Here is a 25,682-nt window from a genome sequence, read left to right on the forward strand (position 1 = left end):
CTTCTCTCTTCAGGGTGCACTGGTGGGTTGGATGGCCGCCAGCACACAGGGTGTGTTTATGCTGCTACCTCGCTGCTCGCTGCTCTTCAGCATAGCCTGGCTATAATGGAACAAGCCTACTGAGTCTTTTCGCCCATTTAATCTGCACGATCGCTGTTCGCGCTGCTGCTGCTATGCTCGCCAGGAGATGATATGAATCCTGTTTGTGTTTCGCACCACGACCATTGTCGAATATCATGAAACTTGAGTCATGATTGTCTGCTTCGAGGTCACTCCAGCAGTACCATGTTTGACTCTGGTAGCAGTCTGCCAGGTATATAAACAGCTGCAGGGTAATTACTCTCAGCGAACGACGAGATACGAGGTTGCAGCTTAACTGTGGCAAGGCTCCTGGCGATTAGCAAGGCTACGATGTGCCAGCAGTGAGCAGTGAGTTGCCAATAGCGAGGCTGCAGCATAAACGTACTGTTAATGAAGGCACCAGGCATCGGGAGTTGCCTGGAACATGCCAGATGCCCTGACATATGAAGCACTGAGGCCACCAAAGCTGTGGCTTCTGGTTTTCTACAATCACTACCATCTTCGAGGTCCTGGTCACGGCGAACAATATCTGATTTACAGTGTCGTCCCTGGCGATGGCCAGTAAAGGGGGTCTGTGCTCACCTGTGTCTGGTGATTTCATACATAACACTGTATTTACCCCGATCTCGAGGTTTTTGAGCTCTTCTTGTAGGGGATAAAGCTGCTTTGTATGTGGGAAGCCACGAAATACAGCCGTGATCACCTTGTCCGGTTCTGTGGCGCAAGTGTAGAAGATTGCGCGGCCCCTTCCGCCGGAGGTTCGAGTAACTCTAGGGATCGATGACCTCAGCAGTTTGGTCCCTTAGGAATTCACACACATTTGAACATTTGAAGTTTAGAACATCCACTGGATTGTGAGTGCCCCACTGGTCACACTGCGGTAGTCGTTATAGTTGCGGAGGTTAATCTGCATGAGGTTCTTTCCTGGTGATTTTACAGTGAGGTCTGACTTGAGCCACTGTGGTATCTGATGTAGGAATCTGCGATATTGTCTTTTGTTCTAGCGACGGTCGGTGGTGGCCTCGGCTCCAACCTTACGGCAGCTCGCTGGCCACCATGGTTGGGGCTAAGATTGTCCCCTATTGCGGCTGCTAATGTCGAAGCGTCATTTTCTCGCTTCTGCAGGAGCGTGAAGGCGCCTTCGGAGCCTCTGAACTGCGTCTCGGCGCGACTCTCCAACTGCGGTGAGCGTGCCTGCCTTGCTAGACTGGCTGCGAGTGGAGACCAGCCTCGCTTGTCGACCACCACTTTCTGCTTGCAACCTTTGTTGGCACGAGAAATGCTAGCAGCGGGTTACTTCTTGCGCTAGTCGTCTTCGAGTGCCACTGTTGCTTGGCATTTGTTCCATTGTCTACTCCTCTGCTGCAGAGTCTCGCCTTTCGGCGGCTCTGAGTGCTGTTGACGTATGCGGCGCTCCCTGCCCCGTTGCTTTTCAGTGTACGGCCGGGTGGTCAGCCACTCATGACGGTCTTTTCGTTGCCGAACATCTGAGGACTCCGACATGATAGCGGCAGCCCACTCCGTCGTCAGTCGAAGTTTCGGTGCGCCCTGCGGCGCCTTAGGTCTGTCAGCAACGGGAGGTGTGGGCTCTGCACCACACACTTCTGTGTCCTGAGGGTTGTCCGCTGTCATCGCTGGGGTCATTGTTCTTGCGGAAGCCAGACGAGGTCGCCGGTAGAAAAGGCCCAGCTGGACGGCTTTCCGCCACACCCGTTGATTTGCTGAACGTCTATATTAACTTCTCCAGTGCCCACGACATCTCGCTACGACAGAAGACGACTGAGAGAATAAGCGTGGGCGAGCGATCAAGGAGTGAATGCAGCCTCACTGGGAAGTGTAGTGTACATTTTGTCTCTAAATATACACTCCTGGAAATGGAAAAAAGAACACATTGACACCGGTGTGTCAGACCCACCATACTTGCTCCGGACACTGCGAGAGGCCTGTACAAGCAATGATCACACGCACGGCACAGCGGACACACCAGGAACCGCGGTGTTGGCCGTCGAATGGCGCTAGCTGCGCAGCATTTGTGCACCGCCGCCGTCAGTGTCAGCCAGTTTGCCGTGGCATACGGAGCTCCATCGCAGTCTTTAACACTGGTAGCATGCCGCGACAGCGTGGACGGGAACCGTATGTGCAGTTGACGGACTTTGAGCGAGGGCGTATAGTGGGCATGCGGGAGGCCGGGTGGACGTACCGCCGAATTGCTCAACACGTGGGGCGTGAGGTCTCCACAGTACATCGATGTTGTCGCCAGTGGTCGGCGGAAGGTGCACGTGCCCGTCGACCTGGGACCGGACCGCAGCGACGCACGGATGCACGCCAAGACCGTAGGATCCTACGCAGTGCCGTAGGGGACCGCACCGCCACTTCCCAGCAAATTAGGGACACTGTTGCTCCTGGGGTATCGGCGAGGACCATTCGCAACCGTCTCCATGAAGCTGGGCTACGGTCCCGCACACCGTTAGGCCGTCTTCCGCTCACGCCCCAACATCGTGCATCCCGCCTCCAGTGGTGTCGCGACAGGCGTGAATGGAGGGACGAATGGAGACGTGTCGTCTTCAGCGATGAGAGTCGCTTCTGCCTTGGTGCCAATGATGGTCGTATGCGTGTTTGGCGCCGTGCAGGTGAGCGCCACAATCAGGACTGCATACGACCGAGGCACACAGGGCCAACACCCGGCATCATGGTGTGGGAGCGATCTCCTACACTGGCCGTACACCACTGGTGATCGTCGAGGGGACACTGAATAGTGCACGGTACATCCAAACCGTCATCGAACCCATCGTTCTACCATTCCTAGACCGGCAAGGGAACGTGCTGTTCCAACAGGACAATGCACGTCCGCATGTATCCCGTGCCACCCAACGTGCTCTAGAAGGTGTAAGTCAACTACCCTGGCCAGCAAGATCTCCGGATCTGTCCCCCATTGAGCATGTTTGGGACTGGATGAAGCGTCGTCTCACGCGGTCTGCACGTCCAGCACGAACGCTGGTCCAACTGAGGCGCCAGGTGGAAATGGCATGGCAAGCCGTTCCACAGGACTACATCCAGCATCTCTACGATCGTCTCCATGGGAGAATAGCAGCCTGCATTGCTGCGAAAGGTGGATATACACTGTACTAGTGCCGACATTGTGCATGCTCTGTTGCCTGTGTCAATGTGCCTGTGGTTCTGTCAGTGTGATCATGTGATGTATCTGACCCCAGGAATGTGTCAATAAAGTTTCCCCTTCCTGGGACAATGAATTCACGGTGTTCTTATTTCAATTTCCAGGAGTGTAGTTGTCCCACATGAACTGATCTATTTCCCCTAGATGTTTAATGTGAAGGCTTTCAAACACTCTGTATATCGCCTTTTAAGTATTATTTGAAACGGTATTTGCAGAGCGTTTTTGTGTTATACGTTGTTTTCTCCTTCCTGTTGCCAAATGACGTCAAAAACAACTGCATTTTGTTTTCTCCGCTAACAGAGGTGAAAGTTTCCTGCTGAGAAAGGCTATTTAATGAAAAGTGTTTCGCCAATTTATGTTCTTGTTTATACACTGCGCTTTTTCTTTATCCAGTTATTCTAAGACGCATATCCTATTTCGCTCTCGGATCTCTGACTTCTTTTGTGGAAGAACGCGCACGGAAAAAGTATTCAATTCGTGTCTGACTATTTTCAACGTGTCACAAAAACAAAACAAACAACAGAAAAATATTAAGGGGACACAAATGGACTAAATCCACTACTGTGAATGAGCGCTGCGAAGATTTATTTCGAAGGTTTATTTCGGATGTTAGCAGATGAGTTACCGTCCATCCACTTACGTTCAGCGTAAAAATTTTCTTCATGAGAAATCTTGACGTTGAAATCCCTTGCCGTTCCTTTAAGGCTTGTGTGAAGGCCGGCATTTGAAATGCGTTGTAGAATGTTTTGACATTGCTTTTCGTCCAAGGTGAATCGAAATTCACTCGCTGGTCTGTGGCGTGCCACAAGTGTGAAAGTCAAGTGGAAGGGACATAATCGAAATCCATCACCTTAAAAGATACCCCTACGTAAACTCGCTTGGTACGTACTCATTCAAGAAATTTCCAGTGCAGATATCTTTACAGCACGCTGCTGTAGTTGGTCAGATACAGTGGCAACCACTGTACTCGCTATGCCATCTTATTGAGTAAGTTTACTAGGGGACCACGGAGTGAAATTAATGGCTTTTAGCTCAAGATCTGGTGATATTTTGTTCTGTATAAGGAAACGTAATTTCTTGATACTTCAAGCAGACTGGTTTTATGCAGCTCTCCGCGCTACTCTACGATGTGTAAGCCTCTTCATCTCAGAATTACTATTTCGACCTAGATCCACTTGAACCCGCTTATTCTATTCATCTTTTGTTCTAACGCTTAACGCTACAATCCCGCCCCCCTCGCCCTCCTCCCCCCCCCCCCTCTCACTCACACGCATACTTCTCTCCAGTACTAAACTGATAATTCTGTGTTTTCTCATAAGTATCCTATCTACCGATCCATTCTTTCAGACAGGGTATGCTACAATTTTCTTCTCTCTCCAGTTCTACTCAGTACTCCCTCATTAGTTACGTCATCTATCCAAATCATATTTCTTTCAAACTTATTCACTGACAGCAATGGAAAAATTCGTTCTAAAACGACACCAGGGAAGTTCAAATCTTTGATTTCTCAGAAACATAGGCTGATGCCGCAGCAATACTGACCCTGCGATCTTATCTTAGAAGTCAGTCTTCAGAAAGGTCACTCCCGTTCTATCTGCATTTGCCTAGTCTCAGTACAGCATTGAACTCGAACATTATTTCTTTGAATTGTGAGGGTCCCTCTAGCTGTAAGGTTCTATACACTTGCACTAAAACCGATGGCAGTTATGAGAGTCGAAGGGCATGAAAGGGAAGTAGTGGTTGAGAAGTGGGTGAGGAAGGATTGTGGCCTATCCCTGATGTTATTCAATCTGCAATAACATCAGGGATAGGCCACAATCCTTCCTCACCCTCTTCTCAACCACTACTTCCCTTTCATGCCCTTCGACTCTCATAACTGCCATCGGGTTTTAGTGCAAGTTGTATATAACCTTACACTATCTGGTACCCTTCACAATTTCAAAGAATATATTTCAGTCAAGGGCTTTATCTGAGTCTACAAATGCAATAAACGTAGGTTGACCTTTCTGTAACTGCCTTCTAAGATAAGTCGCAGGGTCTGTATTGCTTCGCACCTTCCTATGTTTCTGTGAAATCCAAATTGAACTTCCCGTGTTCGGTTTTATAACAATTTTTCCATTCTTCAGTGAATAATTTGAATAAATATTTTGCAACGATGACTTATTAAACTGACAGTTCGGTAATATTCACACCTGACAGCGACTTCTTTCTTTGGACTTAGTATTATTACAATCGCCTTGAAGTCTGAGGGTATTTCGCCTGCGTCAAATATCTTGTGCAGCAGATGGAATAATTTAGTCATGGCTCGCTCTCCCAAGGATATGTCGTTCTGAGGGAATGCCGTCTATTACAGAGGCCTCGTTTCGTTTAAGATCTTTCAGTGTTCTATCAGATTCTTCTCGCAGTATCGTATCTCCCATCTTATTGTCACCTACTTCCTCTTCCCTTTCTACAATATTGCCATCAGGTTCATTTTCCTGTAAAGTCCCTCTATATATTTCTTCCACCTTTCAGTTTTTCCTTCCTTGCTTAGTACTGGTTTTCCATGGAGCTCTTGATATTCATATAGCTACTTCTCTTTTCTCAAGAGGCCTCTTTTCTTTTCCTATAGGCTGTATCTCTCTTTCCCCTAATTAAACACCTTTTTATACGCTTGTATTTATCTTGTCATTCCTTCTTGCGCATTCTTCACTCTCTGTCGATGGCAGTTTTTAATCGTATGCTTAATTTGCTACCTATTTATATTTTCTCCATTAATCGTTTAAATTCAATAGCCATGTGATATCTAAGGATTACCAATAGGCCCTGCCTTTTTATCTACTTGAATCCCTGCTGGCTTCACTATTTCATCTATCAAAGCTGTCCATTCATCTGTTACTGTATTCCTTTCCCCCTGGCTCTCCCCATCGGAGGATCGAGTCCTCCCTGGGGTACGGGTGAGTGTGTTCAGAATGAGATTTTCACTCTGCAGCGGAGTGTGCGCTGATATGAAACTTCCTGGCAGATTAAAACTGTGTGCCCGACCGAGACTCGAACTCGGGACCTTTGCCTTTCGCGGGCAAGTGCTCTACCAACTGAGCTACCGAAGCACGACTCACGCCCGGTACCCACAGCTTTACTTCTGCCAGTATCTCGTCTCCTACCTTCCAAACTTTACAGAAGTTCTCCTGCGAACCTTGCAGAACTAGCACTCCTGAAAGAAAGGATATAGCGGAGACATGGCTTAGCCACAGCCTGGGGGATGTTTCCAGAATGAGATTTTCACTCTGCAGCGGAGTGTGCGCTGATATGAAACTTCCTGGCAGATTAAAACTGTGTGCCCGACCGACACTCGAACTCGGGACCTTTGCCTTTCGCGGGCAAGTGCTCTACCAACTGAGCTACCGAAGCACGACTCACGCCCGGTACCCACAGCTTTACTTCTGCCAGTATCTCGTCTCCTACCTTCCAAACTTTACAGAAGTTCTCCTGCGAACCTTGCAGAACTAGCACTCCTGAAAGAAACGATATAGCGGAGACATGGCTTAGCCACAGCCTCGGGGATGTTTCCAGAATGAGATTTTCACTCTGCAGCGGAGTATGCGCTGATATGAAACTTCCTGGCAGATTAAAACTGTGTGCCCGACCGAGACTCGAACTCGGGACCTTTGCCTTTCGCGGGCAAGTGCTCTACCAACTGAGCTACCGAAGCACGACTCACGCCCGGTACCCACTGCTTTACTTCTGCCAGTATCTCGTCTCCTACCTTCCAAACTTTACAGAAGTTCTCCTGCGAACCTTGCAGAACTAGCACTCCTGAAAGAAAGGATATAGCGGAGACATGGCTTAGCCACAGCCTGGGGGATGTTTCCAGAATGAGATTTTCACTCTGCAGCGGAGTGTGCGCTGATATGAAACTTCCTGGCAGATTAAAACTGTGTGCCCGACCGACACTCGAACTCGGGACCTTTGCCTTTCGCGGGCAAGTGCTCTACCAACTGAGCTACCGAAGCACGACTCACGCCCGGTACCCACAGCTTTACTTCTGCCAGTATCTCGTCTCCTACCTTCCAAACTTTACAGAAGTTCTCCTGCGAACCTTGCAGAACTAGCACTCCTGAAAGAAACGATATAGCGGAGACATGGCTTAGCCACAGCCTCGGGGATGTTTCCAGAATGAGATTTTCACTCTGCAGCGGAGTGTGCGCTGATATGAAACTTCCTGGCAGATTAAAACTGTGTGCCCGACCGAGACTCGAACTCGGGACCTTTGCCTTTCGCGGGCAAGTGCTCTACCAACTGAGCTACCGAAGCACGACTCACGCCCGGTACCCACTGCTTTACTTCTGCCAGTATCTCGTCTCCTACCTTCCAAACTTTACAGAAGTTCTCCTGCGAACCTTGCAGAACTAGCACTCCTGAAAGAAAGGATATAGCGGAGACATGGCTTAGCCACAGCCTGGGGGATGTTTCCAGAATGAGATTTTCACTCTGCAGCGGAGTGTGCGCTGATATGAAACTTCCTGGCAGATTAAAACTGTGTGCCCGACCGAGACTCGAACTCGGGACCTTTGCCTTTCTCGGTCGGGCACACAGTTTTAATCTGCCAGGAAGTTTCATATCAGCGCACACTCCGCTGCAGAGTGAAAATCTCATTCTGGAAACATCCCCCAGGCTGTGGCTAAGCCATGTCTCCGCTATATCCTTTCTTTCAGGAGTGCTAGTTCTGCAAGGTTCGCAGGAGAACTTCTGTAAAGTTTGGAAGGTAGGAGACGAGATACTGGCAGAAGTAAAGCTGTGGGTACCGGGCGTGAGTCGTGCTTCGGTAGCTCAGTTGGTAGAGCACTTGCCCGCGAAAGGTAAAGGTCCCGAGTTCGAGTCTCGGTCGGGCACACAGTTTTAATCTGCCAGGAAGTTTCATATCAGCGCACACTCCGCTGCAGAGTGAAAATCTCATTCTGGAAACATCCCCCAGGCTGTGGCTAAGCCATGTCTCCGCTATATCGTTTCTTTCAGGAGTGCTAGTTCTGCAAGGTTCGCAGGAGAACTTCTGTAAAGTTTGGAAGGTAGGAGACGAGATACTGGCAGAAGTAAAGCTGTGGGTACCGGGCGTGAGTCGTGCTTCGGTAGCTCAGTTGGTAGAGCGGGTGAGTGTGTTGTCCTTAGCGTAAGTTAGTTTAAGTTAGATTAAGTAATATGTAAGCTTAGGGACCGATGACCTCAGCAGTTTGGTCCCATAGAATCTTACCACAAATTTCCAAAAATATTTCCTTTCCCTGTTTTCAATCAACAAACATTGGTTCTTTCAACTTACCTATGTCCCATCTTCTTAACTTTCTTCCTTTTTAAATATGTCAGTTATAAGCTACAGTTCATAACCAATAAATTATAATCAGAGTCCTCATCTAGTTCCGGAAATGAGTTGCACTATAAAATCTGGCGTCGAAACCCGTGTCTTGCCATTATACACTACTGGCCATTAAAATTGCTACACCACGAAGATGACGTGCTACAGACGCGAAATTTAACCGACAGGAAGAAGATGATGTGATATGCAAATGATTAGCTTTCCAAAGCATTCACACAAGGTTGGCGCCAGTGGCGACACCTGCAACATGTTGACGTAAGGAAAGTTTCCAACCGATTTCTCATACACAAACAGCAGTTGACCGGCGTTGCCTGGTGAAACGTTGTTGTGGGACCTCGTGTAAGGAGGAGAAATGCGTACCATCACGTTTCCGACTTTGATAAAGGTCGGATTGTAGCCCGTCGCGATTGCGGTATATCGTATCGCGACATTGCTTCTCGCGTTGGTCGAGATCCAATGGATGTTAGCAGAATATGAAATCGGCGGATTCAGGAGGGTAATACGGAACGCCGTGCTGGATCCCAACGGCCTCGTATCACCAGCAGTCGAGATGACAGGTATCTTATCCGCATGGCTGTAAGGGATCGTGCAGCCACGTCTCGATCCCCGAGACAACAGATAGGGACATTTTCAAGACAACAACCATCTGCACGAACAGTTCGACGACGTTTGCAGCAGCATGGACTATCGGCTCAGAGACCATGGCTGGGGTTACCCTTGACGCTACATCACAGACAGGAGCGCCTGCGCTGGTGTACTCAACGACGAACCTGGCTGCACGAATGGCAAAACGTAATTTTTTCGGATGAATCCAGGTTCTGTTTACAGCATCATGATGGTCACATCCGTGTTTGGCGACATCGCGGTGAACGCACATTGGAATCGTGTATTCGTCATCGCCTGGCGTGATGGTATGGAGTGCCATTGGTCCCACGTCTCAGTCACCTCTTGTTCGCATTGACGGCACTTTGAACAGTGGACGTTACATTTCAGATGTGTTACGACCCGTGGCTCTACCCTTCATTCGATCCCTGCGAAACCCTACATTTCAGCAGGATAATGCATAACCGCATGTTGCAGGTCCTGTACGGGCCTTTCTGGATACAGGAAATGTTCGGCTGCTGCCCTGACCAGCACATTCTCCAGATCACTCTCCAATTGAAAACGTCTGGTCAATGGTGGCCGAGCAACTGGCTCGTCACAATACTCCAGTCACTACTCTTGATGAGTCGTGGTATCGTGTTGAAACTGCATGGGCAGCTGTACCTGAACACGCCATCCAAGCTCTGTTTGACTCAATGCCCAGGCGTATCAAGGCCGTTATTACGGCCAGAGGTGGTTGTTCTGGGTACTGATTTCTCAGGATCTATGCACCCAAATTGCGTGGAAATGTAATCACATGCCAGTTCTAGTATAATATATTTGTCCAATAAATACCCGTTTATCATCTGCATTTCTTCTTGGTGTAGCAATTTTAATGGCCAGTAGTGTATAATCAATCTGAAACCTTCCGTCGTCTACAAGTCTCTTCCACGTATAAAACTTTTTTTCATTATTATGAAACCAAGTGTTTGCTATGTGCAAAATACCCCAGCCAGTTTCCTCTTTCATCTCTTTGCCATAGTCCATATTCCCCTACTAGTTTTCTCCTCTTCCTTTTCGTACTATCGAATTCAAATCCTCCAACATGATTAAATATTCCTCTGCCTTAACTATATGAATAATTTCTTTTATGTCACCATACATTCTTTCAGTCTTTTCATCATCTGTGGAACTAGTTGCCATATAAAGTTGAACTACTGTGGTGGATGTTGTGTTCGTGTTTATCTTGGCTATGAGAATGGTTTCACTATGCTCTTCATAATAGTTTACCCGTATTCCTATTTTTTATTCATTGTTAGACATACTCCTGCATTACTCTTATTTATTTCTTTATTCATAATCCTATTGTCTCCTGTTCATCCTGCCACCGAACTTCACTAATTCTCACTATGTCTAACTTCAGTCTATCCATTTTCGTTTTTAAAATTTCTAACCTACCTTCCCAAATTATGGATCTAAAATTTTACCCTCTGACCCGTAGAATGCCACGTTTGTATTTCTTGATGAAGACGCCATCCTGAATAGCACTGTCTCGCGACCTGTGCTGGGAACTACACTCCTGGAAATGGAAAAAAGAACACATTGACACCGGTGTGTCAGACCCACCATACTTGCTCCGGACACTGGGAGAGGGCTGTACAAGCAATGATCACACGCACGGCACAGCGGACACACCAGGAACCGCGGTGTTGGCCGTCGAATGGCGCTAGCTGCGCAGCATTTGTGCACCGCCGCCGTCAGTGTCAGCCAGTTTGCCGTGGCATACGGAGCTCCATCGCAGTCTTTAACACTGGTAGCATGCCGCGACAGCGTGGACGTGAACCGTATGTGCAGTTGACGGACTTTGAGCGAGGGCGTATAGTGGGCATGCGGGAGGCCGGGTGGACGTACCGCCGAATTGCTCAACACGTGGGGCGTGAGGTCTCCACAGTACATCGATGTTGTCGCCAGTGGTCGGCGGAGGGTGCACGTGCCCGTCGACCTGGGACCGGACCGCAGCGATGCACGGATGCACGCCAAGACCGTAGGATCCTACGCAGTGCCGTAGGGGACCGCACCGCCACTTCCCAGCAAATTAGGGACACTGTTGCTCCTGGGGTATCGGCGAGGACCATTCGCAACCGTCTCCATGAAGCTGGGCTACGGTCCCGCACACCGTTAGGCCGTCTTCCGCTCACGCCCCAACATCGTGCAGCCCGCCTCCAGTGGTGTCGCTACAGGCGTGAATGGAGGGACGAATGGAGACGTGTCGTCTTCAGCGATGAGAGTCGCTTCTGCCTTGGTGCCAATGATGGTCGTATGCGTGTTTGGCGCCGTGTAGGTGAGCGCCACAATCAGGACTGCATACGACCGAGGCACACAGGGCCAACACCCAGCATCATGGAGTGGGGAGCGATCTCCTACACTGGCCGTACACCACTGGTGATCGTCGAGGGGACACTGAATAGTGCACGGTACATCCAAACCGTCATCGAACCCATCGTTCTACCATTCCTAGACTGGCAAGGGAACTTGCTATTCCAACAGGACAATGCACGTCCGCATGTATCCCATGCCACCCAACGTGCTCTAGAAGGTGTAAGTCAACTACCCTGGCCAGCAAGATCTCCGGATCTGTCCCCCATTGAGCATGTTTGGGACTGGATGAAGCGTCATCTCACGCGGTCTGCACGTCCAGCACGAACGCTGGTCCAACTGAGGCGCCAGGTGGAAATGGCATGGCAAGCCGTTCCACAGGACTACATCCAGCATCTCTACGATCGTCTCCATGGGAGAATAGCAGCCTGCATTGCTGCGAAAGGTGGATATACACTGTACTAGTGCCGACATTGTGCATGCTCTGTTGCCTGTGTCTATGTGCCTGTGGTTCTGTCAGTGTGATCATGTGATGTATCTGACCCCAGGAATGTGTCAATAAAGTTTCCCCTTCCTGGGACAATGAATTCACGGTGTTCTTATTTCAATTTCCAGGAGTGTAGTTTACGCAAGAGGATACCATATCATTTGACCATGCAGTAGAGCTACATGTCCTCGGGAAAAGTAACAGGTGTAGTTCCCTATGCTTTCAGCCGTTCTCAGGCCCTGCACGGCAAGGTCATGTTGGCTGATACTACAAGGATCCGTCAGTCATCCAGACCATTGCCACTGCAAGTATTGAAAAGGGTGCTGCCCCTCTTCAGGAACCACATGTTTGTCTGGTCACCCCACAGATACCGCTCCGTTGTGGGTGCTATATGTATCGTCGAAGCACGCAAGCCACTCCCTTTTAGCAAGGTCCATGGGTCATCGGGAGTTTTCCTTCTTACTTGGTTATAATTCATCTAGACGGCTGTTAATGTTTTACATGCACATGTACCACGTTGTTCCATGCTGTTGGAAGACCTATGTGATATCACAGCACCTATACCATCGCTTAAGTAAGCTCTGAGAGAATCCTAACAATGCAGTCCATCTTCGCCACGGAATTGTACCAGATGACGTTCAGTATTTTCCTAGCCCTGGAAGCTCATGCACAGCTTATGACAGCCAGATAATTCTCCCTCGGGATCCACCAAGAGGAACGAACGGTCCCAACATATTTAAGAAGAGCTGCCCTGAAAGTTACTTCCACAAAAAAAAAAAATATTAGTTTTATTATAGTTTCTATGTGTTGATTTTGCATTGGCAGTTACTTTGCTTAGAATGCCAGAAAGCTTGTCTGAGAATCTGCATCTATTGCAAACAATGAATCGAAACAGCGAAACAGAAGTTAAGCTGACAGCGTGATTTCCAAGAAAGTGTACCGAATCGCCTAATAAAGAAAAACCAGATTGTACCTAAGTTCGCTTCAAAATCGTTACACTCTGTTTTATACTTCTTTATTACTCTGACAGGACATTGGACAAAAATGTAACTGATATCTGGTCAAATGAAAGGAAGTCTCTGGAAATCTGAAATATATTTTTTTTTCTTTTTCTCTTTTTGGCTTACCTGTGGCAATGAATAACGCTCGGCCAACAGGACTCTGGAAACTGCTACTAAAAAGGCCTGTCTCATTTACTGTACAGCTAACTAACTACAGGTGAATTCTGTGTGTAATGAGTCCACCTAATGTGTCTGCATTTTAAAATGCAATTGTGAAACTGTATCTAGTCAATGACAAAGACTGGGAAACGGACGATGGCGTGGCAAATTATGTTAATGGTGATTCCCTTAAAAAGTCTATTGGCAAATTTAAAAATTTCACTTTACGAAGGTATTCTTCATTACAATGAAGAACTGCAAAGGAATGATGTTACAAAATATATATGTTCATCGTAGATTACAGGAGGTTGGACGAAGTGAGTTCATCTTTTCTGAATTGTTGCTAATATTACGTAATTAAGAAGTGGGAAAGTTCTGTATTGGATACGAAATTGTTACAGTTGTGAGAAGGCAACGGCTCGCGCACAATTAAAGCAAAGAAAATTTATTATTATCTTATTATGAAGTCTTCGTCGAATAAATAAAAAAAAACCCTTTCTGTCTCGCAGTAAAAATATCAAAAACCATATTATAAAATCAATTTCCTCGGTGTAATTAATTTTGTTTCATTGTTGTCATGCCGCCATTTCGGGCTTCAATGACATCACGATTACCCAATATGAGATTAGCATCTGTGCGGAGCGGGCGAAACAGGGGTTATTGCAGACACGCACTGTCGCAGATAGCAGTGTGCACTGACTGAGAAACAAAGTTGTATGGGAAACTGATAGCGAATGGATATCAACACCCTTTTCAACCCCTGTATTGGCGCGAACGTCGGCCTCTTGATCTCCGGAGGAAATTCGAACTACATTCTACAAGCCGAGGACAGACACCGAATTTTGAAGAATACTCTTACCTCCAAGTGTTGATCATCCACATTTCCCTGTTAGCACCAATGAATAAAGCAAAAATCATGTTACACAACTATACACAATTGACATTCCTGTCAGCGAGTAACACTTGTATTCAAGAATCAGCGCCGGCCGCGGTGGCCGAGCGGTTCTAGGCGCTTCAGTCCGGAGCCGCGCGACTGCTACGGTCGCAGGTTCGAATCCTGCCTTGGGTATGGATGTGTGTGATGTCCTTAGGTTACTTAGGTTTAAGTAGTTCTAAGTTCTAGGGGATTGATAACCTAAGATGTTAAGTCCCATAATGCTCAGAGCCATTTGAGCCAAGAATCAGCATAACAGAAGCTTCACTGATGAGATATGAACCGTCGAGCTGCACGCCGGGTCAGCTACTTATTTCCTGCAGAGGACTAACGTACGCCATGCGCAGAGCTAGGCACCATACAAATAATATATCGCCGTCACTCTCAGACACTATGTCAGTGGAGTGTTGATATTACATTGTGATTTACTGGGATTAAATGTATGAAATCACCTTACTTTCTCTTATGCGTATAAAAATACTCATTACTGAAAAACGTAGTTCAAACTAACGTTGAAGTCATTGAACTGACCGTTGCTTGTAATTAGGTCAGTTGATGACAGCGACTGGGTTGACAGAAAAAAAGGCCTGTTGTGATCCAAATAAGCTAAATAGTTTCAATAAACTGTAGCAGAAGAGGAATTTATGACTGGAAATGGAGACTGAGAGGGATGTGTAGCTAGGCGAATGGACAGTCAGTGAACCAAGCATCTACTTTCCTAATCACCGAGACATAAGAAAAATTCCGAAGCGACGACTTAATGGAAGATGGGTAAATGACGTTAGAAAATGGCAGCAACGGGGTGATTTTTATCACTGAAGTCTGAAACTTATAGCCAACCAGCGAACATCAAATGGCAGACGATTATCACACGCTTCGTAATTCACTATCGAATTTTGGTTTCTTACAATTTAATTTACTTATCAATCTTAAAATTATATCCCAATATTATAGTATACGAACGAATACTAAGTAAGTCTCTTGTTAGATAAATGATCCTTGTGTGCAGGGTAATACTCCATATTGACAGCGTTATTTTATGCGTAAAGAACCTTTAAGTCTCCATCAAAATTTCTGGTATGCCTACGTGCTATAGTGATAAACATCCTGATTTCCTCATGTGTTACAGGTATGACAGGAAGCTGACTGGAGTATTGAATCTTGCATCACTGAATTTTTTTGTAGTAAGAGAATTATTCTAGGAACAAGAACGAACTTACACTATATTGTCACCAGTGATTTATTTACTTTGGAAACAATCCTGCGTTGACATGGACCTCAGACAAGCGCTTCCTCTAACTGTATTATTTATGGTTTCTGCGGCACCGATCTCCATATCCGTAAGTAAAAAAAATCATTTAATAACCATTAATCTTTCTCAGTTAACTTTCACGCTGGCTTTGATACTTATTTTCTAAGACTGCTATAGTGCAATATTCAGTTCTAAGTAATACGTAATGGCAGCTGGAAACAAAGAATATTGTACTCTTTTTTTCTCAGCAGCATTCGGTTAACCATATCTGACTTCAGTTACAGATGGAAAACACGATATCACTGATTTCTAAACTTACATGCACTGCTGTATGTTACGGGATGTCAACCAGTCATAGTACACACTCGCTAATTAAGAAAAGCTAATTGCTAACCTCCATTCAGTACTAATTCCTTCATTAACATGAACATTTTACATACATTTTCATATTCGTGTAACTAAATATCATTAGGCAAAGTCTTTTCCTTAACACATTCTTTCATTCTTTTACTTTTGTTTGATGATTGGGCCGTGGGGGCAGGGGTGAGGAGTATTCCTGGTGACCTCGATAATGTGGAGATTTAGGTCTTGTTTATGATAGTGAAACAACCATCCTTCCTGGAGGCTTGATGTAATCACGAAAATAGTGATACAGTTGTACACTGTTTCCAATACAGTATATTTTTTGATTCGTAGTACTAAGTTACTAAAGCTGCAATAGACTGAAGTGAGTTTGAATATCTGCACCCTCTGCATAGAGTACTAGGTACCAACCAAAGAGCATTTGTTTTTGCAGATATTTCTCCAGATACTCACATGAAATTGTAGCTGACAAGATTAGAGTTGCTGCATCAGTAATTTCTTCCGGTTATTACGTTCTGTTAAAGCATCTGTTACAATATATTCTGCTGTATTTTACAGTACCGCACTAAAGTTAACATGTTGTAGTTTTCCACAGATATCATTTTCTAGTTTTAGTCCAGTGGCACTCTTTTCAACTATTTGTAATAGAGATATCCACGACACTATCACCACATTTAACTTGACCATGAAATGGCGCAGAATGCCGGCGACCACGGCGTAAACTTGTAGAGGCTTATGCCACTGCAGAATATGTGGCTAAAGTAACTGGTTACTTCTGTTCAACAGTTCTTAGTTATTGATGCCCATCGTCAGAACATCAAAAATGTAGGTCTTCATATAAAATATATATAAAATATGTGTCAGCCGTCAGCGTCAGCACTCAACTAGCTGAGTACTGATTCTGACGGCTGACGATTGACTCCATACTTGGTACGAAGACTTTTCTTTTTGATGTTCGACTGGTGGGCTGTGTCCGAAACACGACAATGAATAAGAACCGTCGAACAGTAGTGACCAGTTATTTTAGCGTCCTATTCCGCTGTGGCATAAGTCTCCTTAACCATCACCACATGTCTCACTTAGCTGGCGATTAATTTCAATCGGTGTGAAAATCGAGAACACGAATGACTACATGCTATTCTTGTAATGAAAACGTCGCCATTTTATGTATCAAAATCAGCCGTTAATAACGTTCGTGATTGCCGACGTAATGGAGCAAGAGAAGGAAGTCATTTTGGAGGATAGAATGCGTGTGGAAAACATCACCTCTATGACCACGAGGCTGCACGCGTGGTATGTTGTCAGCAATGTTGACGCATGATAATGAGATGAACGGGACTTTCTTTTCATCGACTATGACAATGGATTAGACATGGATGTCATTTTTCAATACTGAAAGGAAGCGCCAATCACGTCAATGGAAGTACATACACACTCACCGCCATCAAAACATTTCGGGTATGCGTCAGTGTTAAAAAGATGAAGGCGGCCTTGTTCTAGGACAGCGATGGTTTAATCCGTACTCATTGCGTTCCAAAGCCCTTTACGTTATCAGGTGCAAACTATCAAGATGTTCTGAAGAACAGGCTCCTTCCAACATTGCGTGAGAAACCGCCGGGCATGTGCCCTTTCGTCAAAACGACGCACCAGCGCATTGGGCCAACGCAACGCTGCAGTTTCTTCGTGACAACAACTTTGAACTGATTTCTCACGCTCCCTTCTCACCTGACCTGGCTCCTAGTGACTTTTGGCTGTTTCCAACGATGAGAGACACACTCTGGATCTGCCGATTCACTAGCCACGCCGCTGTTGTATCAACGATTTCCCAGTGGTCAAACCAGACACTCAAAGAAGCACTCGCAGCGGCCATGAAATCTTGGCGTCGACGTTGTGAAAAATGTGTACGGCTGCAAGGAAATTACGTCGAGAAGTGACATGAGTTCCACAGTTTTCGTGTGATTTGTTTGTAAGAAAAAAATTCAGGTGTTGTAAACTGAATGCACCTCGTAAATACAAGTAGCTGTAATCTGTGAATTCCTACTTCTTCTTCCTTATTACACACATAGGGTGGGAATACCTATGGAGTGAACACTGAGATTCACAGAACGGAATTTTTGACGCTATCATTGACTCCGAAAGTCACCTGACTATAGTGCTGCATATGTTTGCCGGTAAACGTATGATTTTCAATGTCATTACATCGCTAGTGAAGTAGATTCCGATCAGAGTACTGTTGACTGTTCACGCGTTTCCTAGGTATGCCATGTGTGTTAGCTAATGAGAAATGAAGAATATACGAGGAATTCAGTCATTAAATGTACGAAACGTGATTCTCTGGTTATACAGGGCTATTACAAATGATTGAAGCGATTTCATAAATTCACTGTAGCTCCATTCATTGACATATGGTCACGACACACTACAGATACGTAGAAAAACTCATAAAGTTTTGTTCGGCTGAAGCCGCACTTCAGGTTTCTGCCGCCAGAGCGCTCGAGAGCGCAGTGAGACAAAATGGCGACAGGAGCCGAGAAAGCGTATGTCGTGCTTGAAATGCACTCACATCAGTCAGTCATAACAGTGCAACGACACTTCAGGACGAAGTTCAACAAAGATCCACCAACTGCTAACTCCATTCGGCGATGGTATGCGCAGTTTAAAGCTTCTGGATGCCTCTGTAAGGGGAAATCAACTTGTCGACCTGCAGTGAACGAAGAAACGGTTGAACACGTGTATCTGGACATGCTGGAAAAATGGCTCATGCCACAACTGGAGACCGACACCGCCGACTTCATCTTTCAACAGGATGGTGCTCCACCGCACTTCCATCATGATGTTCCGCATTTCTTAAACAGGAGATTGGAAAACCGATGGATCGGTCGTGATGGAGGTCGTGATCAGCAATTCATGTCATGGCCTCCACGCCCTCCCGACTTAACCCCATGCGATTTCTTTCTGTGGGGTTATGTGAAAGATTCAGTGTTTAAACCTCCTCTACCAAGAAACATGCCAGAACTGCGAGCTCGCATCAACGATGCTTTCGAACTCATTGATGGGGACATGCTGCGCCGAGTGTGGGAGAAACTTGATTATCGGCTTGATGTCTGCCGAATCACTAAAGGGGCACATATCGAACATTTGTGAATGCCTAAAAAAACTTTTTGAGTTTTTGTATGTGTGTGTAAAGAATTGTGAAAATATCTCAAATAATAAAGTTATTGTAGAGCTGTGAAATCGCTTCAATCATTTGTAATAACCCTGTATTTGACTCCCGTCTCACGTTCCAACACTGATGTTGCATTCAGGAAGAGCGTGGTCGAAATTCCCTTCCAGCCATGTACATTTTCCTAGCTGCCCCTAAATCGTTGATGGCCAATGCTCTCGTAAAATTTTCTTGCCTCTCACTTCGCAAGACGAATTGTGCTGCTCTCTAATCATCTCGTCCCCGATTTTACTCTTCTTACGTCCTTTCATACACTCGAGACCAAACGCATATCACTGTGTGAAGTAGTGTATGTAGAAGGTAAACTAAGGCCAAATTAAGTATAAATTCTTCGAAAAGGACATAACTGCCTATTTGTGCCACTTTTGTGAGGTCCAAAAATATGCTCCGTCTTAAAATCTACATCTACAACATTATTCTGCAGTTCACACCTAAATCTTTGGTAGAGGATCCACAGAACCACTTTCAGGCTATGTATCTACCGGTCGAAGAACCACTTTTAGACTTTTTCTATCGTTGCAATCTCTGATAGCACCTGGCAGAAACAACATTTTTATCTTTCCGATCCAGCTCTGATTACTTGCATGTCATGTTGGTGGTCATAGGTGGGAATCAGCAAAATATTTTGTCGACTCTCTTTTTACGTAAGGGTCACAAAATATTTCGTCATTTGAAGGAGAAAGTAGTTGGTTATAATTTCGTGAAGAGATCTTGATGCACCGAAAACCACCTTTGGTTTAAAGATTACCACTGCAATTTGCTCACCACATCCGTGACACTCTCACCACCATTTCATCATGATACAAAATGCGCGACCCTTCTTTGAACTGTTTTGATTTCCTCCGCCAGAACTATCTGGTTTGGAGTTCATACCGCTTAGCAGAATTTTAGAAGAGGATGATCAAGCTTAGTGTTGCAGTCAATAGGACGTTAAAGCCTAATCTTCCTTCCACTGTTTGCAGGTGCATGGCACTTGTTACGTCCCATTGTATTATTTATTAGTGCTTCTTTCCCGCTCCTTTCACATGTAGAGAGGGGGAAGAACGATTGCTTAAATGCCTCTGAGAGCACTGTAGCTAGTCTAAACTTGTCGTAGCGATTTCATTCGGAGCGATACGCAGGGGACTGTAATATATACCTACAGTCATCACTCAAAGTTGGTTGTGGAGCTTTCTAAGTAACTTCTATCTTCAAGGGTATGTCAGTTCTTTCAGCTTCTTCGTCTCACACTTCCATGGGTCGAAACAATCTGTGACCATTCGTGGTGCCCTTCTTTGTATCCGTTCAATACTTCCTTTTAGACCTATTTGGTATGCGTTCCACATACTTGTGCAGTGTTCCAGGATGGGTCGCTGAGTGCCGGCCGGAGTGGCCGTGCGGTTTTAGGCGCTACAGTCAGGAACCAAGCGACCGCTACGGTCGCAGATTTGAATCCTACGTCGGGCATGGATGTGTGTGATGTCCTTAGGTTAGTTAGGTTTAATTAGTTCTAAGTTCTAGGCGACTGATGACATCAGAAGTTAAGTCGCATAGTGCTCAGAGCCATTTGAACCAATTTGGTCGCTGAGTGTTTTGTATCCAATCTCCTTTGTGGAGTGATTGCAATTCCCTTGTGTTCTGCCAATGAACCGCAATCTACCACCTGCTTTATCCAGACTCAGCTTACGACTATTTGATCCTTCCATTTCATATCCCTACAAATTGTCACACCCACATATTTGTATGAGCTGATCTATTCCAGCCGTAACTCACTGATACTATACTCATAGGATACTACATCTTTTTCGTTTTGTAAAGTGGAGAATTTTACTTTTCTGAATATTTAAATCAGGTTACCGGTCTTTGTACCATTTTGAAATCTTATAAAGACCTCACTGAATATTTGTGCAGCTTCTTTTAGACAGAGCGCCATTATAGATAACTGTAACACCTACGAAAAGTCTGAGCTTTCTATTAATATTGTCCGAAACGTCGTTAATATAACAAAACATTAATAGGAAGGATTCCAACACACATCCGTGAGCGCACTTCTGTAATGACTCTCCATCCCATACAACATTCTGCGTCCTCCCAGCCAAAAATCCTCAATCCTATCACACATTACACTTGAAACCCAATGAAAACGTACATTTGTTAACAAACGTAGATTTGGTACTGAGTAGATGTGTGTAATTAGCGAAAAATTCAAACAACGAAGTCATATCTACATTACGTGATTATTTCGGGTTGATGTTGCCGACAGGACCAATACGCTATGCTCAATCCAAATTCATTTCTATTCTGAGGCTCTAAGAGGAGTGTTGTTTTACGTAAGTATCGGTTTTAAATATGGCCACCGGAGCACTGCGACCAGCACTCTGCATTTGCGCGCAGAGCGTCCGCATTAAGTTGGCAGGGTATCGCTCTCTGCTCGCGGAAGACAGGAATCCGCTTTTGACTCCCATTCCGGCCCATGGTATTAACTGGTGACATATATGCATTAATGATTAGTTCTTCTGTGCTTAAATACTGAGACATATGGAAACAGTAGAAACGAACGCGCTTCATTACTGAGCATACCGTGTACATCTGTACAGCTATTTCCTCACAACAGCGTGCTTCGATACTCCAGCAATCGCTTCCGAAAGACAAATGCTTCCCTGACCAACTGACTCTCGTGCATCCATTGGGAACGACATGTATCAGAGATGAAGATCGAGGTACGTGCAAGGGGAAATACCCAATAGTTCAGTTGTATTGCACACACAGTTCCCATCACAACATGTACCACGTTTGAACTACTAATTTCAGGTGGAAACCTGACATCCCGAGATGTTGGTGTGACCTGTGTGACAGCACGAGGGCACGTGTGAAGGGTTATTACCGCAAAACGCTGAAAAAACAACTCATTTTGGGTATCGCTGCAGTGTATACTACATATTACATTCATTTATCGCTGTCATAGACGAAGCTTAGTATCCTACATACCGGCTTCTAATTTTTTTGCAAATTATTGGTTGAAAATAATTTTAATATCTTTTAGGTTATTAAGCTTTTACATATTCGCAGTTATGAATTTCAAAATAACAATTTATGCAGGCACAGGAGTACGTCATGGTGGATATCGATGCTGGTACGCTGAGAGGACAGATCAGAACAACGTACACAAATAAAACCATGTATAGCTTTGAAGGCATACCTTATGCAGAATCGCCCGTGGATAATCTTCGGTTCCAGGCAAGTAGATAGAGTGAATTAAACAACATCAACTTTTTAAAGATATATTTCGTTATATTTAAACTAAAGATTAGAAGAAATGTGCAGCTTATTTCTGTTCCACGATGCTTACGATGCTGGTGACTATGATGATGTTGGCGATGTGGTAGGAATGGGCGGACAATCTTTTTTATTCCATGACATGCAAATAAACCTTTTTAGATATCTGGTGCAGTCTCCACCTGCCACGAAGAACACGTTGCCCAATGTGTGCACTAAATCTGCGGTCTCGCATTTTAACCAGCAAGAACCCCAGCTAAAGCGACTCACAATGAATAAATTTGTTCTAAAATGCTGAGGTATGTCTGTTTTACCACCCATCAAGGTCATTTATCTGTAAAGGTCTGTACTGCGTACAAACCGCGTTTGATGGTTACCGCATTCAAAGACTGAAGACGCACTCTTCTCTAGACAAAAAATGCACAATTATGACCAGTCGATTCACAAGTTATAAACTAACTTTTACTTGGCAAAAAGTTAACATTAGCTTGAAACAATATATGAGAGCACCTGCTGTAATTAGAGATTCACACTTAAGAAAACAGAAGTTACTGTATTGTCAAATCTTCTTCAATTATTTGAGTTTAATTGCAGAGTTCAGTGAAGTAATTAAAAGTCAGCTCAAAGGAAAAGTATACAAATTTGGCAACAGTGACGTGTGGACGTGTTAAATCATTTTCTGTGTACACGCACTTCAGTAATTCAATGTCAAACGCCTCAGTGATCACGTTATCAGATAATGGAACAAGAGTATCAGTTTCGTAACCACATTTTGGCCACGCATGGTCTCCCGGACATGACGGAGATTTTCTTCGCTCAGGGACTGAGTATTGTGTTGTCATCATCATCATTGCATCATCATGGACATGTAAGTCGTCCAGTCTGCGGTGAATTGATAAAACTTGCAACTCGGCGGCAGAACTTCCCCGGCTACGGGCTCCCGGTCATCAGTGCCATACGATTATTTCGTTTTTCTTTTCGTTCCGCCAATGACTGATGTAGAAACTGTTCATTCAAACTTTTCTATTGTGTCACTTCATCGATGAGTCTTCTTCGTCCTTGGAATATGTCAGATTTCATATGAGCATCTAAAGGAAAAGCCCTTAGCGACTTCCATTGGCTCTCAGTCGTCATACTGTACAGGGTGTTTCATAATTCATGTTACACACTTCTAGAGATTGTAGATGAGACTTAATACATCAAGTTTTACATAGAAACATACTTCCAGTAACGCCATCCAACGCCGCTACAGAGCGTGTAAGTGCCTGTATACTGGGAGTTTCCGTAAGAGCATGCAAAACTTTTACAAGACGTAAAGGATGCTCCTCTGAACAATTTGACGTAGGGAACCTCGGGACGGAGAAGGATAATAGGAATAAAATTACATTACAGTGTACTTTTTTATTTACATTAGTTACGGCTAATGCCACCATTGACACAATGAACGTACCGTTTGTACTGTATCTTACAAAAATGTGCTGAAACTCATGGCAATCAACCTCAATGCAAGCATGACCTCGGCGAAAAAGACCCTGACGCACCCTGACAAATATCCCTGGTATGTTGTGAATCACATCACAGGCAGCTAGAATTATGGCAACTAATTCCATCTCCGTATCAACTGGGGTCTAATACACAAGTGACTTTAGATATCCCCATAGGAAAGAATCAGGGCATTCAGATCAGGTGACCTCCCAAGCCATGGAATAGGAACTCCCCTCCCATTCCAGCGACCAGGAAATACAGCACTGAGATGGTTGCGAACATACACACTGAAGTGAGGCGGTACACAGTTATGCTGTTGATTCATAGTACATTCTGTCATGGGACAATGTAAATACGATACAACAGAGCTATCTTATGGACAAGTAGAGTAAAAAAAAGTGCATCGTGACTTCCTAGTAATCAGGCTCGTCCTCCTTGTTTCCTTGCAGGAAATAAGGAATGTACATGGAAACAAAAAGCACAGTTCGTGTAGACCTGTACGCATCTTCCTTGTAAATAAACTGAGAAACTGTAATGCTAGACAAAACGGTAGACAAGTTAACTTCCACATCTTTTTAACCTGGCTTCTCCGTCCGCAGGTTCCCTACCTCACATTGTTCAGTGGAACGTCCTCTACGTCCTGTTATATTTCTGCACGCTATTACAGAAACATCCTGTTTGTATGTACTTATAATGGTTGATACCGTGATGATGTTAAAAAATTTCAAGGATGATGGAGAAGGATAAATGTATCAGTTGGAGGCAAGGATCCCTGTATCGGGAAGTAACAGATCTAAAGTTATAAGCGAAAATTGTTCTGAAACCTCTGACAGTGGAATACCTTTACCGACACTGTTGTTGCTAAGATTGTAGGGTAGGTAACCTTCAGAGGTAGTACTGTGGACCAATAGAAGAAAAACCTCTAGTAAACATGGGCTGCAAAATGCATACCTTAACAGCTGTAAGCGCTTGTTCAATAGAGGAGATGTGTTTCACACTAGCGAAGATGAACAAGTGCTCATAGCTCCTCAACTATGCATTTTAGGCCCCATGTCTACTGGACATCTTTTCTTGTCTTGGACCGTAATACGACCTCTGAAAGTTGCATGCCCTAATTTCTTACCAACAACACTGTGTATATATACACTCCTGGAAATTGAAATAAGAACACCGTGAATTCATTGTCCCAGGAAGGGGAAACTTTATTGACACATTCCTGGGGTCAGATACATCACATGATCACACTGACAGAACCACAGGCACATAGACACAGGCAACAGAGCATGCATAATGTCGGCACTAGTACAGTGTATATCCACCTTTCGCAGCAATGCAGGCTGCTATTCTCCCATGGAGACGATCGTAGAGATGCTGGATGTAGTCCTGTGGAACGGCTTGCCATGCCATTTCCACCTGGCGCCTCAGTTGGACCAGCGTTCGTGCTGGACGTGCAGACCGCGTGAGACGACGCTTCATCCAGTCCCAAACATACTCAATGGGGGACAGATCCGGAGATCTTGCTGGCCAAGGTAGTTGACTTACATCTTCTAGAGCACGTTGGGTGGCACGGGATACATGCGGACGTGCATTGTCCTGTTGGAACAGCAAGTTACCTTGCCGGTCTAGGAATGGTAGAACGATGGGTTCGATGACGGTTTGGATGTACCGTGCGCTATTCAGTGTCCCCTCGACGATCACCAGTGGTGTACGGCCAGTGTAGGAGATCGCTCCCCACACCATGATGCCGGGTGTTGGCCCTGTGTGCCTCGGTCGTATGCAGTCCTGATTGTGGCGCTCACCTACACGGCGCCAAACACGCATACGACCATCATTGGCACCAAGGCAGAAGCGACTCTCATCGCTGAAGACGACACGTCTCCATTCGTCCCTCCATTCACGCCTGTCGCGACACCACTGGAGGCGGGCTGCACGATGTTGGGGCGTGAGTGGAAGACGGCCTAA

General features: G+C 45.4%; 1 protein-coding gene across 6 annotated transcripts in view; it reads left to right on the top strand.

The window, feature by feature from the left end:
- The window catches only part of LOC124776614 (esterase FE4-like), a 219,884-nt gene that overhangs the window by 21,717 nt on the left and 172,485 nt on the right, over positions 1–25,682 (top strand). For 3 of the 6 annotated variants that reach the window (XM_047251698.1, XM_047251699.1, XM_047251694.1), the window contains exons 2-4: positions 1,086–1,265; positions 15,272–15,482; positions 22,059–22,196. In XM_047251698.1, the coding sequence (XP_047107654.1) occupies positions 15,414–15,482; positions 22,059–22,196 (207 nt within the window). In that variant the 5' untranslated portion in view covers positions 1,086–1,265; positions 15,272–15,413. The remainder of the gene's footprint in view (positions 1–1,085; positions 1,266–15,271; positions 15,483–22,058; positions 22,197–25,682) is intronic. The other 3 variants (XM_047251695.1, XM_047251696.1, XM_047251697.1) reach the window with 2 other exon arrangements.

This window comes from Schistocerca piceifrons, chromosome 2, assembly GCF_021461385.2.
Source record: "Schistocerca piceifrons isolate TAMUIC-IGC-003096 chromosome 2, iqSchPice1.1, whole genome shotgun sequence".
NCBI lineage: Eukaryota > Metazoa > Arthropoda > Insecta > Orthoptera > Acrididae > Schistocerca > Schistocerca piceifrons.